Source organism: Dermacentor albipictus, chromosome 1, assembly GCF_038994185.2.
Source record: "Dermacentor albipictus isolate Rhodes 1998 colony chromosome 1, USDA_Dalb.pri_finalv2, whole genome shotgun sequence".
Lineage (NCBI taxonomy): Eukaryota > Metazoa > Arthropoda > Arachnida > Ixodida > Ixodidae > Dermacentor > Dermacentor albipictus.
In genome coordinates, this window is record NC_091821.1 from 474,402,044 (window position 1) to 474,423,314 (window position 21,271).

Consider the following 21,271-nt stretch of genomic DNA (forward strand, 5'->3'; position numbering starts at 1 on the left):
ACAGCTCTTTGTACGTTAATGTTACGTAAAGCTACCTCCGGCACTGGGCATACCACAATCCGCACCTTAGGGGCATCTCGCGCAAGAAGTTTACCCCTTTCGCTAAACGCTGTGCTAGCCCTGCCACTTTTCTGTTTAACACGTTATCTAGCCCGCCTGCTACTACTACAAGGTTGCGTCCTCGGCTATTTTCCGCGAGCTTTTCTTTTGCCCGCTCCATGACAGCGCCTAATGTCCGCCCTTGATATGTTCCTACTGCCACTCCTTTCTCCCTTTTCACCCTCTCCGCAATTGCCTCTGAGCACCTATCCAGGTTTGAGACGCCGGCAATAATCTACTTTTCACTCGCTCCTACTGCCGAGACCTCTCCCTGCTTCCCTTTGTCACCCTATTCCGCGTGATTTGGACTTGACAAGAGACATTGACCCCTGCGTTCCTGCTTTTCCTTTGTGGCCACTTCAAGGTTGGTGAAGCGCTTTCCAACCACCAGACGATCGAGGGCCCTGTTTGCTACCCTCCACTGGAGGTAAGGGAAAAAGGAATATGGAGAGGAAAAGAAGGAGACAGTGAGCACTGAGTGCACGTGGGAGTATGCACAGGGACACTATAAGCGGTCTCATAAACCCGTGTGAGCGACGCGTGTAGCCACGGCTCCGCGGCCATAGTGTACAGCCGCTGAGCACAAGGTCAGGGGCTCGATTGCCGCATTTCCATGGCCGCAAATTGCAAAAGACATCCTGTACTTAGATTTAGTTGCGCATTAAGGTGCTGCAAGTGGTTGAAATTGTTGTGCAGCCCTTCACTACGGCGCCTATCATAGTGCCAGTGTTGCGTTGGAGCATCTATCTATCTATCTATCTATCTATCTATCTATCTATCTATCTATCTATCTATCTATCTATCTATCTATCTATCTATCTATCTATCTATCTATCTATCTATCTATCTATCTATCTATCTATCTATCTATCTATCTATCTATCTATCTATCTATCTATCTATCTATCTATCTATCTATCTATCTATCTATCTATCTATCTATCTATCTATCTATCTATCTATCTATCTATCTATCTATCTATCTATCTATCTATCTATCTATCTATCTATCTATCTATCTATCTATCTATCTATCTATCTATCTATCTATCTATCTATCTATCTATCTATCTATCTATCTATCTATCTATCTATCTATCTATCTATCTATCTATCTATCTATCTATCTATCTATCTATCTATCTATCTATCTATCTATTCCCGCAAGTACGCGCGTGCGTATACCCGCATGCATGTATGCAGCATATGCGCGCCATAAAGCAAATCATTGCCGAAGTGACAGGATACCGTGCTTTCTTGACCATCTCTTATCGCGCTGTGGTTTTCTCGTGTGGGCCGGCAGTTTGCTGTAGAGAAAATACATAAAGAAGCAAGCTTAGTGCCTTCCTTCTTGGTGTGGGTTTTACCATATCCTCGCGAAAAGCAACCGCAATCGTGGTTGTCCTTTTCGCAGCGATGCTTCTTGTTGAAGTCGGCGCGCTGATTCGTCGTGGACGCTGGTCGGTGGCGAAAAGAGATGACGCACACATAGATTCTCGAGTTCTTCGAATAAAGTGCCTCTTGGGTGTTCAGCGCTCCTCCCGTCATTGCGTGACTTTCTGCGTACCGTTTGTTTGCACTGCTGTTGACCCCGCTCTCAGTCTTCACAACTTTCCTCTCTTCTGCCTTTTTTTCTTTTTTTTCCGTCCATAAATATAATACTTACCGCACAGTATGTGACATAATGATCTAAGAAAGCGGTATTGACATTTTTGCAGTCACAGACGGTCATTTTCAGCCATAAAAGGAAGGGGGAAAATGGCTCCGTACGGTACTGCGACATCGTACAAACAGGCCTGAAGCATCACCAAAGTCAAATGCGCACACAAATTCGGATATATAATGACGTAGAAAGAACAACCTGCAAGATAATACACGAACAAAACTCAAACATAGATAGACACCTAAGAGCCCTTCCAAAGAGTGTAATTATTAGTTCTTGTTTTTCTTCTTCGTTAAAATAATATGGACACCTGTACTTGTTTATCTTTCACCGGTGACCACGTTTCACCGGTTAACAAATATTATACGCTCTCGTTCGGCGCAGGACGCGCCTGCATGAATCGGAAGTTTCTGGAAGGTTACCGATGGTCCTATTCGTTGCCTGTTCTCACCGAATTTTGTTTAGTCTGATTGTATGCGCGACACTGATTCTGTACTCCCTTCTGGAAGGCACGCGGACGCCAGCGATTGCGCCGAAACCTTCGACGAGTCCTGTATAAAATCCGATGCGCTTGACCCACAGATCAGATTTCGATGATATCCGACTATGCTCGCCGCTATCATTGAACTTTGAGTGTAACCAGTTTTTGGTGCACAGGTTCGCCTAAGAAGGAACTAGTTTCGTGATTCCCAGTATTGCTACTGTGTTGCTCGCCGTCACTGAAACGTCTAAATATTGCAAATCATTGCTCAGAATGTAGTAGCTAGCTGTTGGATAGATGTAAGCATTCAATTGACCTCACATAGTTCTTTGCTTGAGAAGACACAAAATTGTAGAGAACGGAATGAAATATTTACTGCCACTATTTACAATACCATACATTAAATCAATCAATCAATCAATCAATCAATCAATCAATCAATCAATCAATCAATCAATCAATCAATCAATCAATCAATCAATCAATCAATCAATCAATCAATCAATCAATCAATCAATCAATCGATCAATCAATCAATCGCACATAATATAGAAGGCAGCGGCAATTATATCAGAGCTGTATGAAGCGAACGATTTCGCTTGGTTAGGCGTAACGCCTATTCCAAGATAGAACTAGTCATATGACTTGATCTGAAAGAACAAACCATCGGTTGTTTCACAAGGGCTGACGTTGCATATTTGACTGCGGCATGGACGGATTTCCATGGCGAAATACATACCGCGTGTGTCAGTTAACGTTAGCCAATCTATTTAAGAAAGAGAAGGAATAAACAATCACGGTGCAAGACACGACTCTAAGACCTACGATGTTCTCTCGTAAAAGCTCTGACAACCGAAGAGCGTAAGTCCTAAAATCGTACCTCGCAGCGTGTTTCTCAAATCTTTCTCTTTATCATAAAACCTTGGATACCTTTAGCTGGTACACCCTGTATTCATAAGGAAATGCACAGAAGCAGACGTGAATACTTGAACTAGAACTGACATAACTACAAAAGACATTATACAGGAAGCAGTCATTAAGAGGCCTTCGCACAATTTCATGCACTTGAAGTTATGTAGCACAGCTCACAGGTCACGGCTTAATTTAACCTTCATGGCAGAATTTCTTTATTTTTGAATAGAAGTGGCTTATTGGAATAATGATCAACAGGGTAACATTAGCCTGGCATGGTCCAGAGGCCCATTTTGCAAGCAATATTCAGACCTTTTTGTGGCAGGGCTTGTCCAAGGTTTTTTGCAGCTGAGAAAAACCCTTCATTATTATTATTCAAGCACTAACTAGAGCTCAAAATAAATAGGATAGCCCACAGACCAACCTCTAATAGACAGAAATCTGTTGGAAAAGCTGTATCGGTCAATCTTCAACACAAACAGATATGTTCAAATTGTACGGACCTAAATGCCACTGAAAGCCTTGCCTATATAAGTTGATTACCACGTACACACAGGCATAAAGTTCAGCTCGAGGAATGCCTCAAAGCACGTCAAATCATTCAAGCATCTGGACGCGCTGTCTGATATTAATAAATGAACCGCGTATGTCGAAAACGCGTAAATGTCCGGTGTGCACGCGATCTGGAATCTCAATTGTTTGTGAGGAGCTCAGCCTGCGACCATATTTTCTTCCTTCGCGATTTCCGCAGTCCAAGGATTTAAGCGGGTTGCGCTGCAGGTGTTGCTAGCAAACGGAAACGTGACAGTCAATTTTTTGAAGTCCTTCTTCAATCGACGTAACATATTTACGTGTATTGCCTGGTTTGCGGCCTTGCTAAATGGCGCAAACATATTTCATAATATCGGTTAATTGGCGTTTTTTTCAAGCAGCGTACTAAATATTGCTTTGGACACGATGGCAATGGTGCTATCCTTCAGAATTGCACCACGAGATGCAGACCGTCATGACGTCATGATATATTGTCTGGCTTCCATTCCTGCGATAGCTGCTGTTCCCACTCGGAGACGCCCCAAGAAGAAACGCAAGCTGTTCTCTCTCTCTCTCTCTTTTTATGTGCAACGTCGTCACTGACGTTACCTTTCTACAAGACACCAGAAAATGCTGCTATGTGCCACGACTTGATGATAATGCCGATTACACCATCTCAAGTGCTTTGAGACTTACTTTAATATCGAATTCAAAATTAAAGCGAAACATCTTTTACGTGTTTTCCTTCATTCATATTAGCTAAGTAACGGGCGAGAAACGTGTAGTAGAGTTTCTATAACTTGAAAAATATGCGTCAGTACTCTGGTAATATTACTCAGTACTTCGTTAGTATATTGCATAGACAAAGTTGGACGATTCATTGCCAAAGGCGACAACAATTTCCTCAGTTAGGCAAAATACTGTACTTTGAAAGCACAGTACCAAAATTTCTAACTGTTATTAGGCCACAAAAAAAATATTTGGTGAGGTTTTCAGCAGTTCACATTAGTGTTGCAGGAAGTCTTCACATGTCGAGTAGCCTTGCAAGGTGTGACAGTCAGGCGGTCTTTACGTCGTATTGATACGACCACCGTTATGAAGTATGCGTGATTACCTGTTGCTTTAATTGAGGAGAATTGCCACGAGGCGTCCATAATAAAACATCAAAGAAAACCAACATTAAATAGACGCATGCAGCCCTATCAAGACCAGGAATTTAGAACATTGTCCCTTTGGCAATTTCTTGAGCTTCACCGTTATAAACGAGCCTAAGTCAATTGAGAGTGTTTAAATATTACAGTTCGGTAGATCGCTCCAGTTTTAACAAATCTGTGTTAGAATCGTCAAGAGGGTGCTTATTTCTATTACCACACGCATTTACAACACTTAGTCGACACTTGGTGCTGCGTTATTGCTGTATTTTATTCAGCGTCAAAACACATGACATAACGCTCCACTAAGTGCCGACGAGGTACCATAAATGCACATGTTACTAAAAGGAGGTGCCACTATCGACGTTGCTATTTGACGATTGTCGAAATTCGCTTCATTATTGGCTTCTTTTTTTAGATGCTGCTCTTTCGGCTACGCTGATGTATTATCAGGAAGCTCAACAGACTGCTGAAGGGACAACGTCAAATTCTCCTTGGCATGGGGATGCAGATACTGCAGTAAAGACTTTGAGCATTTTTCTATTATCCCCTGGGTATAGTCCTCTGGAGCATCAGAGCTATGTTTAGCCTACCTGAGGATCTTTGAATTGAATTGAGTTTTTTTCGATACTGAATGGAGGAATGTCTGAACTAAAAAGTGAAAGTTAATTCACTTGACAGAGGTTCGGACCCCCTTTACAAGTCAAACAGTAGGATAAACCAGTGATACTCCTAACATTTCAAACATAATGTGAGCACAAGACGCGTTAAAAACAAGACAGCATACATTTCAATATCAAAATTACAGGCACGAACTACTGTTTCTTGCGCCTAATCTTGTGCCGGATATCCGGTGTACCAGAGCACAACCACAGAAGATGATAAATGTTTGTCGTAGACGCAGGAGCCAGACACTTGCGACATGTTCCAAAATTACAAGTTGCGCAATTGTACAATATTGTTACGAAGAGGCGAAGAGAACGACGACGCTTCTGAAGACGATGAAAAGTGGACACAGCATGGGTGGGCTCTGTTCCGTCTCCGCGAACTTTCGCTCTTCGTAAATATATTTTAAATGGTTTTGTACGGATAACATTATGTTTTATGCGTTTACACGTGCTTCGCGTCGTCTTAACGTAATTTGTAAGGCGGCTATTAAGTTTCGCGGTAGCTCCTTTGAACTGCGCCACCTATACTTGGGCCTTGCAGCAGCACTAGAAGTACTTGCACGGCGAAGGTGATCTTAGCCTTGTTACGGAACACTGGCTGTGAGCTTGTCAATTTAATTACCTGTTACAGTGTGCGCTTCTGTACGCTGCGTGCGCATGTATACTTTGTCTGAACGATTCATTTAATGTAATGCCGAGCGCTTCCCCAACGAAATCACCTGTATAACGAATGAATAATTCTGTCCCGGTTCTATTGTGAGCTGTGCGGCGCACGAACGTTACAACGAATTGACAGGTGTAACGAGTAATTTCGTAGGCCCGAAACACCTCGTTACACAGCTGTTCGACAGCGTCCCCCTTCTCATTTGGACTAGCATCCAATACGTGCAGAGCCAGGCAAAGGGCTCTACATCGAGTTGGAACAGATTCTGATTGTGAGCGAGCAGTAAGAAAGACTTGAACGAATGGTGAAATCGACGGCCGTGGGTAGAGCGGAAAACAGACGGCACCGCCAGGGTGTTTCCCTCAGTTCTGCGCTATACCTACGGCCGTGATGTCCACCTTCAGTTGAGGACTCTCCCTTTTTCCTTGTTGGCTTAGACAAACATCACGCAACGAGTCGTCGGGAATTCTAGTGCTGGACACAGCAATGCGTGCTATATCATGACAACACGAATTGGTACAAATATTGAAGTTCGTATAGATTGCAAACGCGCAGAAGTGTACGTTGTAACCTGTGGCGTCCCTCCTTTCTCCGTAGCCGTGTTCAGCGCCGTTCGCGAACTGTGCAAGGCGTACGAAGGGAAGTCATTGAAGGGATACCTGTTCCTGACGCCCATCGTGGGCATTCACACGCCTGAAGCGGCACAGGTGACTTCCATTGCAATCTTACGCTGCTCCCAGGAGCTTGTTGCATGACTGGATGTGCAATGTGGGAACACAAAGCGTAAATCGCACAATTCCACAATGCAGAGTTCTAGCGGAATATACAACAGTGTTCCATCTTCGTCGTAGAGTCACCGAGAATTATCGCCAATCATGTCCATTAACAGAAAGTGTTCTGAAAAATCTGCCTAGCACGATTGAACAGCACTATGAACTATGCATTAAGCGCCGTTAGGAATCAGTATGGTAGGATGGTTCATATTTTTCTTTTTTCACTGATTAGCTTGAGATAAAAAAAAATGAAAATGAAAGAAAGACCACAGTGATTCGTGCCTAATGTTCGGGATAGAACGGCTATCCCAGAAAAAAAGTCTTGCGATAACGCACATCAAATGACTAATTTGTTTAAGTGTTCTAATACTATCTCAAGTTTATTCTAAAGGAAGGTTAAGCCCGATTGTAGATCGACTGCACATCCTGTTATATTGTGATAGATCGAAGATTGCGAGAGAAAGCAGCAAACGGAGGACAGGCGCTAAAGTCAAACAGGCTAACGTCTTGTTTGCTATCCTACATTGAAGTGAGGGAGAAAGGAATGTACAGGTGAAACAGAAAATATATATTTATATCACCGGTAAAATGCACCGAGCACTCTCTCTCTTTCTCTCTCTGCAGTGTATGAAAAAAGCAAGAAGAAAAGTTACGTAGATATCTCAGTGACACACGTCAGGAAATATCGATGTATGGCTCCTGTGCACGCTTCTATACCTGCTATTCCACCTAAATGTCGCTAAGGAATCAAAGTAACGGAGGGCTTTACACGAACAGCGCCCACTGTAGATTCATGGGCGTTGTTCATCGTTTATGCCGATCATTAGTATTCGTGTTTTTTTCCCTTGTGTGCATACAATTGTTTATTTGAATTTATTAGCCAATATTCAGTTAACTTACCCACTCGATATGCTATCAATGCAAAAATATCGAGAAATGACGGATAACAGCGTTTAAAACAATCTATATCTTTTGTGCGTGCATGTGCGTGCGCGTGTGTGTGTGTGTGTGCGTTTGCATCTCTTTGCTAAAAGAAAGAGAAATCACCTGAAGCGTGAGTATTACCACTTCCTTACGCGTCCGCGCGGTAGCAATATCAGTGGTCTGAAACGTAAACCATTTCGTTCCGTAAACCATTCGTCTAAAGCCTTGTGTTACCCCCTTTTTTTTGGATACATTTAGTTGAGACAGCCCGTGCAATAAATGAAGGCTCCTTGATTGCGCCTCATTAACGTGCGGAATGTTCCTGCATCCTCCAGGCACTCCTCATGGGCAAAGTGAAGTCGGACAAGCCTGTTCTCTACAGGTTCCTGAAACCATGGCTCGGGCACAAAAGCCTTTTGATGATGTGAGTGAATCACGCCTCCTTTTTTCATGCACAGTAAAAATACATTCGGACGTATTCAAATATAGCGAATAATGCATCGCGTCGAACATACGCGATTTTGTAAACTGCAGACCTTACAAACCGCGATATCATGCGCAACTTTACAGTGCCTGTCCACGTCAGCAGCTTACATTGACTGAGAACGAGCGTGCTGATGACACGCACGACGGCGTGAACAATAGGGCTAGATTTCCTCGACCAACCGGCTCATAGGCATCATTAGCGTCTTTACACACAAATCACGTGATCGCGCACTTCAGTTAAGTCCTTGTCCTTGTCGCCACATGTATAACATGTTTCCCAGCTTACATTAGTCGAACTGTTCAACGAAAAACGAAGAAAGATGAACAAAGACACTGTTCCAGATCCACTTATAAAACCTACGGTATTCGGTTGCCAGAGGTATGACGACAAAACATCGCAGGTTTTAAGATCGTATCTTGCATCGTGTTTTCTTAATTTTTTTTTTTCGTTGTACAGCTTGGATAGAGTTAGCTATGGCACCTTATACAGAATTGCGAACATTTTATCACTTCAGTATGAAAGAAACACCAACCGCGTTTTAATTTACTGAGTAGGTATTTATTCCATTAGATGCGAGAATGCATAGGCGAATACCCTTTTACCAAAGATATTCTGCAATACACTGAACGTCCTGACCATTTTTTTTACTTCATTGTGTACGTTTATTGGATATTTTTGCCTTTCAAATATACACAAGCGGTTCGTTGCAACCCTGTCTGTATACGTATTCATTATGCAAACTAGAAGTGAGGCGTGCAGACAGGACACAAGAGTAGAGAAGTGGACAACACGAACGCCGACTATCAACTGAAGGGAGCACTGAGGCGAAAAATGAAAGAAGACACAAAACTCATCTGCGCATGCTCAGGAATGGTAACACCACGTGTCAATCGGGTACACGTGCTGGTCTACGTGAGAGATAACTGTTAAGACACTTAATCTCTTCCTTATGTAAAGTAATCGAAGGCTGACTCACGCACGCACTTCCACCATTATAGATATGCCATGCCTCTACCATAAGACGCGTATCTTCATTCTTATGCCTGTACAGTATCGCGCATTCATCTAACTTTGGCTTGCAGTTACAATCTCGGCAATGTATCGAAAGATTAGAAGGCGATCCACCGGTTAACGACCTTTTATGCTCCATTAGCCTCTGATTGATACACCGTCCCGTTTGCCCTACGTAGAACTGGCCACAGCTAAGGGGAATTTGATATACCACACCCATACGACATTCTGTAAAACTGTTGTTCTTATTGTGCTTCACTGGACAAATATCTGTTCGTTTTTTGCCTTTAACCCGCTCCTTTTTATTCTTTACGGCAGCGCATATCTTACCTAGCTTATTGGGAGCAGTGAAAGCAACATTAACATCATATCTACTAGCAACTTTTTTAAGCCTGTGTGACACTGAATGAATATACGGAATAGCCACTACTCTTTTTTTGCGATTACTGCTTTCTGTGATTACGTCCGTCCCCCTGGAAACCGACTTCTTTAGGCGCTCAGCTACAGTGGCCACCGCTACATTAGGATAACCTGCTTCTAATAGGCGCCGGACCTGCGCATTAAAACTGGCGCTCATTTGGTGCATGCAGGATCTTGTGAGGGAAGACTTAAGGCACGACATGGCGATTCCGTTTTTTACTAATTTAGAATGCTTGGATTGAAAGTTTAGCAACGGCTTCGAAGATCTTGGGGAGTACTGCCAACAAACATGATTTTGTTCGAAGATCAAGGAAATGTCAAGAAACTGAATTACGCGTCGCTTCACGTACTTCATCTTTTTTGGCTTTTCTATTGTTTTCACTTTTTAATGGAGTAAAACGAATAGGTAAGGCTAGCCTAACAGGCTCATCTCTGGACACTGGCCATACTCTCTTTAACAAAACTGCCATGTTTTTAGACTACCTCACTCTGAGAGGGAGCGGTTGAAAGATTAATGCAAACTGAAGGTGGCGAAAGAGCCTTGACCCACGTGTAGCAAGCGCCTTTATTTCTGACATCTGTCCTTGTACGTGTGTTGCCAAGAACGTTGAAAACCGCGCAATCCTATGGGGCCATGCTCGAACGACAGCGCAAAGCAGACACTTACAAAGCGCTAGTAGTTGATAGGTGGGTTCAATGAGAAGAGGGATACATAGAAGAAATGAACTAATACATCCTCGGTTCCTTTCCTGAGCGCTATTAGCTCTATTTCACGGATAAATATTTAATATGTAAGTGATCGAGTGTGTATATTCTACACATTTGTATTTGCATTATGCGGATGCATGTTTAACCTTTACGAATGAATCACGTGCATTTCTGCATTCACACTCTGCAACTGATGACTGATGAAGGGGGGCGGTCATTGTCAAGATAAGCATTGCCTATATTTTTTCCCGAGCCCCCAGCGTCATGTGTGCTTGCGTGATGAAGAATACATTTTTTTCCTCCTAAAAAGCAGCGTGCGGCAAGTGTGGGAAAGGGGGATAGAAAACAATGGCAGAGAAGTGAACGTCGTGTGCACGCAGTACTATGCACACGACCAGAAACGGCCACCGAGTCCAGTGCGCCCCCAAAAACTGCACTAGCGCACGAATAGCTTTCTGCGCCGGCGAAGGATGCGGTCACGGTCCAAGGAGTTTCGTCTCAAAAAATGTTCTGTAGTCTGGCCTGCTTAGTGGCGGTCCATAAAAAGATGCGGTGTGCGCACGCGCTATCCAGGTCCACCTCGGCCACACGTTTGGCTTATCGGTCGCTTCAATACGGCAACGGTCAGCGTTCGCAAATGCCACTCCCAGCTGCAGCCAGGGCATTGGAAAGGGCGGGGAGAATATGCGATGAGACTTCTCTATGAGTTATGGTCTTCTCTTTGTTCACGGAGTTGTTACCGCGCACAGAGCTTTCCGATCAAACAGGTCAGCGAATTCTAGCCTTTGTGGACGAAGTGTGAGTGGAGAAACGTGCGGCGACATCTTTAGCGACTCAGCGCGTGCATCGCTGGCATCTGCAAACACCGGGACGCGCCGTCCGGCACGATCATCTAGCGCACACTCGCGTGGCCCGTATGTCGCTGCGGTGAAACGCGCACCGGGAAAGGTGCTGTGCGTGCATGCGAAACTAGGTGCCAACTCGGCCCACGAGAGGTGGCACGTTGGCCACGTTAAGATTCGCGTACCTCCAGAGAGCATGGTCTCCGAAGTCGTTAACGGATTGTCTCGCTTTGAAGGAGCGCTATTTAGTAAGGTGGTGCCAAGAAACGAGCTCTCGCCAAGAATGAAATAAAAATAAGAATCTTCTTTTCTTTTCTTTCTCTTATTCTTGGTGAGTGCACGTTTTTTGGCACCAATATGTTTCCTCGCCATACGCGTTTTCGTCGAACACTTGACTATATTTAGTAAGGTACCGTGCAATAATAAAATGCGTTTTTGCAACAGTAAAAATAAAATATAGCTTCTATTTTTGTGAGACGTGGTTCGTTAATATAGGAAATGACCAAAAATCGAACAACCAGAAGGCGGGGGGGGGGGGGGGGGGGCTTAACGGGTGTGAGGGTATTCGTCCTCAAATTTTTTCGTGCAACAGTTCGCCATGAGGCCATGAATTTTGGCAGCCCCCTGTTTTTGGTGTAGTGAATTGCTTATCACTAAAAATGCACTACATTGTATTCTAACGGAATGGGAAACTAAACACAGTAAGCTTTAAGAAAAGTTTTCTTGAAAAGGGGCTACCTACGAAAACTAATCTGAAATCCTTGACGACACCATGGATCATCCGCACTCAACTTCCCATGCGGAATTGAAAATGAATGAATGAATGAATACCTGAGCCTTGGAAAATCTTTGCATAAGTGGACTGGGGCCAAGCTAGCGCAGTGAAAGTAGATAATCGGGAGAGGAGAGTGCTGTTGGGGCGTCACGAATGGTCCGCTTGCCCTTGCTTAGCTTGTGGTGGTGAGTCGAAAATCGCGGCGGCCTGCAACGGTGAGGGAAAAATGCCGCTAGAACGGATCATCAGCGAAGAATAGTTGGCAGAGCAACGTCGTATTTTTCCCGAAAGGCCGTGATGACGCTTCACTGCCACGCAAGAATTTTAATTATACGCAAAGAAATCCACTCTCCCCGGCAGCTCCGAGTAGCCAGTGACAGAGTGACCGGCGGGCAGACTTCTGTTTCTTTCGGAACCAGCAGTCTGCGGCTACTCCGGAAACATTACTTTTGCTCATCCTATTAATGCGTCTTTAGTGAGCACATGTCACTTTGACTTGGCAAGCTTTCGCGGTTTTCTGACATCCAGTGATTGACAGGGGAATTGGGCGCAGCCTGCAAAATTTTTACCAGTGTCGATGAGCTAATCTTAGACAGGCGTTAGAATATGAAATATTAACTTCACATTTGTTTTGCCTGATCATGCATAATCAGTGTGCATGCTCCGTATCAGATGGGGTGTTTTTGCAGTTTTAGTGAATTCGCGTGAGAGACAGGCGCAGTAGGCGTCGCCCCAATTTTTAATGCGATAACGCTATGGGCCCAGTGTCGCAGAAAATTCGGTGTCGGCGTCGGCCCCGCTGCCGACGTTGGCGTCCCTTGCGCGAAAATTGCCATATACAGGGTGTTTCACCTAACTTGAACCAAGAATTTAAAAGCATATGGTTTGCTGTCATGTGGTGCTCCTTACAGTATTTCTTTAATATCCTGCCTAATTAGTCAATCAACTAAGACCAATTATGCAAAATATTTAATATTCCCTCTAGGGCCAGATGTGTTCTGCTGCGTTGTAGGGGGTATTCAGAAACGACCGATCTAATTTTTGTGCTAACGGACATGCTGCGTGGCGATCTTTCTTTCGTTTAAACAAAGCCCGCGAAATATCAATTAAAGCTGCGCGACTGCGCTCATGCGCTTTTGTATTGCAGCGCTCTCAACCGTGCGCCGAGCCTGTCGCTTAAGGCCGATTCACACGACGGACCGAATTGCTCTTTTGGACCGCGGTCCGCGCATCATGTGATAGGACGTCACCAGTTCGTGCGTACCGCCGTTGGCCCGCGCAAGACAGCGGCCCTTGCGGTCCAAGAAATCGTCGAGGCTTTTCCCGCTTCAGTTTTGACTGCGGACCGCATGCAAACCGCAGCGATTTTGGCGTAGCCAGCGAATGTTGTCCGGCAACAGAGTGTCTTCAGCCAAATCCAATCTAGTTTTTGGCTCAGCAAAACCCAGTCAAGCCAGTCATTCCATGTCCGCCGTTCCGCCTACACGTGCGCGCAGCAGATATATTTTTATGCGAAGCATATTACGAGAGCTCAACCCACCTCCTCAGGCGCGGCGGTGTCGCCTTGAAACCACGTGACACCGTGACGTCACGACAGAGGAGAAGTGGCTTTGGCTCAACTCTTGCAAGACGGGCTGGGTGGGAATCGAACCAGGGTCTCCGGAGTGTGGGACGGAGACGCTACCACTGAGCCACGAGTACGATGCTTCAAAGCGGTACAAAAGCGCCTCTAGTGAATGCGGTGTTGCCTTGGAAACGAGCTGTTTCTAAGGCGTGCGTCTCTTGCTCAGGCGCACATTTCGTTGCCGCGCCGAACGCTGCTTTGCTCGACGCTCACCGCGTCCAATGCGGGGCGCGTAGTCGCTGCCCTGTAGCCCACTGTCTTACACCCCTTGGCGGGTCGACGGGAACGCTGTCGCGTTCCACTCTTGAAGGCGAAGCAGTAATGCATGAGTTGTTTCTTCGTCTAGCCGAACCAAATATAGCCAAGCAACAGCAGTTCACCAGGCTAAACAGTGGTTCAACAACTAAAATAAAGGCTAGTATGCTTCGCATCCTGGACTTAACCTTACCTAAGCCACAGCCATTTTTTTTAAACACCGTGTCCTCATGCAGTGACGAGGAGGTCTTTTATTTTGTATCCCTCGTTGAGCAGTTTCCGGCTTTGTGGGACTCGAGGCGGAATGATAACAATGATAACACTCTGGCCGAGAGTGTTGTCTGCTCTGCCGTCTGCTATGGCGGGCCGCCGTGTGGATGAGCTCTGTGCCGGAGCGGACCTCGGCGGGCCGTGATGTCGCATCACGTGACCAATTGGCCCGCGGACTTGGTCCGTCGTGTGGATCGGCGTTTAAGGCCGATCCACACGACAGTTCTGGACACTTCCGACAAAAAAAATTGCGACAGTTCTGGACACTTTAATTTCTTGCGGATTCCGTGCACTTTTGGTAAGCTGAGTTCTGTGTTAAACGATTTTGAAGTGGCTGTAGTATGATCTTGAAGTGATTTTCATAAGTATCATAAATGTCATATTCTGTTTCGATCGCGACATGCGCATACCAACATAGTGCATTTCTGAAATCCTTGACGTCCCTATGGGTTAACGGCCCTCAAGCTTCGGCGCAAAATTTAAGCCCGCTGTAGGACTGCTTTTCGTCGTACTGTGTGCGCGCAGAGCTCTCTCTCTTCTCCTCTTTCTCTTCCCCCTTTTGCTTACTCCCAGAGTAGGGTAGCAAGCCGGACGCTCGTCTAGTTCGCCTCCCTGCCTCTCCTATCATTGCTTTCCCTCTCTCTGGTTAAAATTCTGCCTCTTCACTTGATTCATCCAGTGTTTGACCAGTCTCTTGCCGTGCAGCGGGGGCGACGCGTGGAAGACCAAGCGGAGGATCTTCATGCAGGCCTTCCACGCAAGCGCCATGGACGGCTACTTGGGCTTCATGCAGGAAAACGCCGAGTGCCTCGTGGCGAGGGTCGACCAGCTTCTGAAGGAATCGCCGGGCGAGCCCGTCGCGTGTCTCCCAAACGTGCAGAAGTGCGCCCTGGACATAATCGGACGTGAGTGCGTGTGCTGCTGGCTGCAGAGGTATCGTAATCGCCCAAGAATTGCATGACCTGCTAGATAGACTGACTGCAGACACGCTTTTGTTTTATGGTTCCTTTTTAATCTCATTCAAATTTTGAGTTCGTCCAAGGACTATCAGGCAGGCATTATTTCCTGTCGGTAACAATGGGGATACAACTAACGCTGATCAAAGGATGATTAAATGTCACGATGATTATGCCTGCTGATCAGCTGTCAACTGCTACTTTGCTGGCTTATTGCGGTTGCACCTCCTTGTTAGTCAGCATCTTTATGTCCACAAAGACGTTGAAACAGAAATAGAAACTTTGATGGAGTCGAAAAGAAGCAGCTTTTACAGGACTGCTGCTCCGTATGTAGACAGGAACCCTGTACGATCCCGTCTAGGCCGTGAACGGTGTTTCTGTCCGTATTGGGACGGCAATATGCCACCAGTGCCATCAGTTCAGTGAGATACGTGTCCTACTGACGTATTTCCTGGTCAAGTGATGAGCTCCTATACCGAAGTACATTTACGAGCTATAAACATTAGTACTATACTTATTGTGGTTCAACTTCCGAGAAACGTAATTTTAACAAATTCATACGTGAACAGCACATATACGGCGTGTTGTATAGACCTGTCGCATATAATTATGGTCTGCGCTATAGGCAGAGAGGTAGTGAGTAACCAATGAACGCTGTACCAATTGCTCTTGTCAATTCAGTAAATAAAAATTAATGTAAGAACTAGACACTTCATAATACACCTTTGAGCGGCTCACATGCATGAAACCGTATGCTACCAAACGGGGCGCCATCAACCCATTTTACATTTTCATTTCAGGCTTTGCCTTGGGTGAAGAGCTCGGTGTTCAAAGGGAGAAACATGGAAACTATGGCACCTACTTTCACATGTGGGTAGCGTGATGAATTCACAAGCCTTGCTAATCTTTTTTTCATATTTTACGCTTTTCGCCTATTCAGTACATGCATAGAAACCTTAAATAGTCAACAATAAAGTTGGTAGTAAGTAAATTATAGCGAAGGTTATTGGTGGCAAGATGTTTCTTGTGCATATTTTGTGAAATTCCGCGAAGGTAAAGTAAATTCTAGCTTCTTCCCTAAGCTGATTACTCTTGCATGCTTGTCTGATTTATTTCCTTGACAAAACAAGTGTATACATTTGTCCCATGACGCGTGTTTGGCCTTGAACCTGAATGCGCAGTGTCAAGCTTCAAACGTGATTATATTCTTTGTTTTTTTTTCTCTTTACGTACAGGTTGACAGTGCTCATAAGCTCACGGACATTTCAACCCTGGAACTGGCTGGACACAGTCTACAACATTACCCCCAGTGGAAGACTCTTCCAGGAAACACTGCGAAGAATAGAAGCAATCGTCACAGGCGTAAGAAATCGCTTACTTGCCACATAAAGCTGCATGGCACGTCCGTTAGGCACTGCATTTCGCAGCACTAAGTTGGACCGTCGTAGCTGGCTTAGACGCAACAGCGCTTACAACGAATGCAAGTCATAAAGCACTGTAAATCGCATAACGAGCTGGCATAAACTGAAATTAGTGTTACATTATCTGTCATCACACTGTAGAGCGACAACACGAAAAGTGCAACAATGAAGATATTTAACTCCACAAAGCCTAGCCTATCACTTTTGATGCGCTGAATTTCAAGCCTAAAGGCTCTGATCTAAGTGCTGGAAACCTAATATAAAGCCCCTACCAGCGTTTTTGATAGACGGGAAGGAATTTACAGTTATGGATAGTTCAGCAAATCGAATACTAAATAAGCATTTGGTCGTTAATAAATGTTTACTCGATTATCATTTCGCTGCGCTTTTGCATACCAATGGTATTCTACATGGGCAGAAATAAGTGTAAGGCTTTGTTTGGCTAAAGCAGAAGGCTATGGCCACGGGCCTAGCGCAGCCCCCACACGCGGCCAGCCATTTCATGGTACGTTGAGTCCTTTGTAGAATAACAAAAAATAAAAGGCAACAAGAAGAATGAAATCATGACAAGAAAATAAATGCAATGTTACAAACATTTCCCACCCATGCCTAACTATTCCAATAAACTTTGCTCTTTTTATTTATGTGCATCTCTATTTTTCTTTTCTTTTTAATAAAGGTAATGAAGAACCGCAAGAACGTGCTCCAAAAGCTCCATGATGAGACACAGGACCACGAAGAACAAGCTTTGCCGAACAGCGACGGCGACAGTTCTTTGTTCCTAGACAGTCTTCTGCTGGCCCACATAAAGAACCCGTCGTACACACTGGATGAAGCCAGAAAAGACGCAGACTTCATGATGTTCGCAGTGAGTCAGCCTTTGGCTTTCATACAACACTTTACAAGGGCGCCTTACTTTGTAAACACAAAACGCATACAGTCGAGCCCGCATAATTTCATGCGATATGCTTTATTGCGGGCTGCATACAAGGACTTTTTTTTCCTTGTAGTTACTATACAGTTCTTCTGGTAAACAAATTTTTCTGCCAATTACTGAACACGTTCAAGTTTATTGATTGGGTATGTATTGCTAGTGAGGATGCCAAATTACATTAGCGTATTTGAAGGCTAGGCGTATCATAGTCTTACATGCTTTAAGTTCCACGCTTGGGGTAGCAGGTGATAGTTTTCAGAAAGCCTAGTTCGCGTTGGGCCACTCCGCAGATACTATAGATGTGGTTTTTCCAATTTAGCTTGCCTGCGATTTTCACACCGAGGTGCGTGTCTTTTGTTTTCTTTAGTGTTTAATTTCTTTGCCGCTTACACCGTATCTAAAATTTAAGTAAAACGTATTATTTGAGAACGTCATGTAAATGAACCTATCAAAGTTGTTCTTCATGTCCCATCTGGAGCACCAAACAAATATTATCTGCGAGGATTAATTAATTAAAACTTTATTGCTGACGCTTTGCACACGACAGAACAGCAGGCTGTCCTCGGCAAATAATCGCGCTTCGACATAGAAACAACAAATCGAGAACCGCGTGGACTGATCACTCTAATTATGTCGGTTCGTTAACCACTTGTATCAGACCATGTTTTATCATTGTTTCGAACATTCTTCGTTCAGTTTGTCCACTAGGCCCGGTATTCGTGGCTTACAACCTGCACAAGGTAAGTTGAAATCTCCGGTGATTATGATTCTACTTCGGTCGTTGGCAACGGCTGCGAAGTAAGCGTCGACATCTTCCACAAACTGGACCGGACTGCTCGGAGGGCGATGTACAACTTCGATTAGTATTATCGTGCTGGCAAAAAACAAATTATACCACCCATTTTCCTATCTACTCAAAGACGCAGGGGCCAATACTTTTTTCCTTAACGATGCCACACCACCGCCTGCCGTCAGTCCGTCGCTCCCGAGATCCAGATTACGAGCCAAGAAAAATTTCGTCATCTGTAATTTCTTGGTGCAAGTATGTTTCAGTAATAGCAGTTATGTGCGGATAACGTAGTAAAGATAGAACTCCCAACTGTTCCCACTTGTTTACAACGCTTCGGCCGTTCACATTTAGTAGTCGAATTTCGCAGCTGCTATCATGTCAATCATTATGACGAGAATCAGCGTCTGAACGACCGCGCAGTTTTATCCTGTAGATCTCGAAATTCAATCCCACGTGCGGACATCGCCATTGACGTGAAGCCTATTGTGAACGAGCTTGGTCACTCTGGAGACTTCAGCGTCTACTTAGGATTGCGTTTGGAACGATAGGCAGCACTTATTAGCCTGGTTAGGGTTTTTGCATTTGTCACAGTAGTTGTTGTTTTTGCTGTTTGTTTGTATTCTGTTTCTGCAATTATTCCGTACTGAAATAATTGCAGGGCAGTGACTCCAGTTCGTGTGCCATTAGCTGGAGCCTCTACCTTCTCGGTCTGCACCCGGAGAAGCAGCGGAAAGTGCAACAGGAATTGGACGATGTCCTGGGCCACGACACGAACAGGTTCTACACGATGGATGACCTGAAGCGCTTGGAATACATGGAGTGCTGTGTAAAGGTAGTAGCCGCTCTTCATCTAGCTCATTTCGCCACATGCTGTGAGAATTGCCGGTGAATGAATTTTCACTTGCCAAGGAACTGCTATAAAAAGAACGCCATCTAGATTTACTAGATTTCATCAGCGGCCACTAGAGCGTGCACATGTCTTTCGCGTTGCTTTCCCGACATGCAGGGTGCTAAGATGAAGCGATTTCAGGAAAAGTCTAGACACTCATAAGCAGTACAGAAAGTGCAAGACTAGCTTAACCCTTTACTGCACCTTGTTGCATTTACGCAACATTCTGATGAACGGTGTTAAAAACTGAAGCAAAGTCAGTTTCGAGCTTCCTGTACATGTTGTTGCATATCCGCAACATTGGTCTGTAAAATGCGGCACCTTGTGCTGGAATCTGTGCTGATTCTTTGCATCTTCTACCAAAACAAACGTGGCGGAGGCTGCGCGCGCCCAGGAGCAGTGATATAGGTAAGTTTTACAAATTGTAAATGTATAAAAGACAAAGAGCAAAAAAAATTGTTACGCTATGCTCCACATCCTTCTCACTCTGTAGGTTCAAAAAAAACATTGTAATTTCGGAATAGTTTGCTCCTGGCGACAGAACGTTGCTATGTTGCACAAATGCAACAACGTGTACATGGTTTATTTTCTTCGGAAAAGTGAAATTGCTCCGAAACGCTGGTATGGCCCAGCAATTCCTCCTGATAGTGAAGGCAGTGACTATTCAATTAGTCACGACAGCCACGAGTGTAAGTCCGTTTCGATTCAATATGTGGACAAGATGTCCTCTGGTCAAATTTTCTTTTTTCTTTTCAAAAGTACGCTGTGCCTCCGCACGTTGCCGTGTCACGTCGTCACGGGCACAGCTTTACGTCTGTGCTTCGATGTTCTACATTTTGTCAATAACCCGTAAACACTGCATTGTTTCCTCGCTGGACGGGGATCTGCATGACGTACTGCATGAAGTGTGGGAACCACCTGTGCTGCACAAACATGTACAAGTGCTTCTTTTTGTTCCACACTAAATCATAGGTGCACCAATGATTGTCTTGTGCAAATAAGCATCTGAGTATGAATCGCACTAAATCTATCTTTTACTTTCAACTTCTTCTTTATTTGCACATTGTTGCAAATATGCAACATACCCTTTTTCTGCAAATTGAAACCACAGACATTCGCTAAAGTAAGTTTCCATGGGAGTACAGGTACTATTATGCTTCCCTACAACGCCATGAATAATATTTTGAGTAAAGAAAAATTGTGCAGTAAAGGGTTAAGTTAAGAACTCGAAATGCATGGTTTTCATGCGAATTGTAGCTGTAAATTGGTCCCGAACATATTGTTTTCACATTACTCAGTATGTTAGGCACCAGGTGCTTAAAGAGGCCAGACTGAACTTGGTGCTTGAGAGCACTATATGCGTTAGATCATCATCATCATCTAGTTATCTTTGTGTCCCCGGCAAGAGGAAGGCCTCTTCCAGCGACCTACAAGTACCCTTGGCTTACACTAGCTGATTTCAACTTGCGTATGCAAACTTGCTAACCCATCGAATAACGGGCAACAAATGAATGAATCACTTTTATTTGGGGCGCATATTGATCATTGTTCCTGATTTACTTTCTACTTGCAGATAAGTGCTGATGGTTGTGTTGCTAATTTTGCGAGATGAATGTTCAGTGACAAATACTTCGTTGAACTATGGTGCCTAAAGCATTACGAATATTCATTTTAGTGAGCGCCGCTAAGACTGAAAAAGTCAGGAGGTTGCTTAAAAGTCATGCGCAGCAAGTGTCCAAATATAAAAAAAAAAAAACTTTAGTGACCTTTGGTATGCTACGAAAAGACCTTAATAGTGATTTCTGCGAATTACAGGAGACACTACGCCTGTGCCCGCCGTTCCCCTTCATCGGAAAAGTTCTTGATGAAGACCTAGTCATTGGTAAGCCCTTTATTCTTTACCCGCGCACACTCCAGTTGAAAGCCGACGTAACCATTTCTTCTCGTCAGCGCAGCCCCTGATAGCAATTGTATAACTGCTCACATATTACGGTTTACGTATGACACTATTGCACTAAGAAAT

The 21,271-nt window shown here is 44.5% G+C and overlaps 1 protein-coding gene across 1 annotated transcript in view; it reads left to right on the forward strand.

Annotated features, from left to right (window-relative positions):
* The window catches only part of LOC135908890 (cytochrome P450 4V2-like), a 50,181-nt gene that overhangs the window by 11,279 nt on the left and 17,631 nt on the right, over positions 1–21,271 (forward strand). The window contains exons 2-9 of the mRNA XM_065440729.2: positions 6,767–6,876; positions 8,202–8,290; positions 14,964–15,163; positions 16,015–16,084; positions 16,450–16,576; positions 17,315–17,503; positions 19,018–19,191; positions 21,064–21,130. Of these exons, the coding sequence (XP_065296801.1) occupies positions 6,767–6,876; positions 8,202–8,290; positions 14,964–15,163; positions 16,015–16,084; positions 16,450–16,576; positions 17,315–17,503; positions 19,018–19,191; positions 21,064–21,130 (1,026 nt within the window). The remainder of the gene's footprint in view (positions 1–6,766; positions 6,877–8,201; positions 8,291–14,963; positions 15,164–16,014; positions 16,085–16,449; positions 16,577–17,314; positions 17,504–19,017; positions 19,192–21,063; positions 21,131–21,271) is intronic.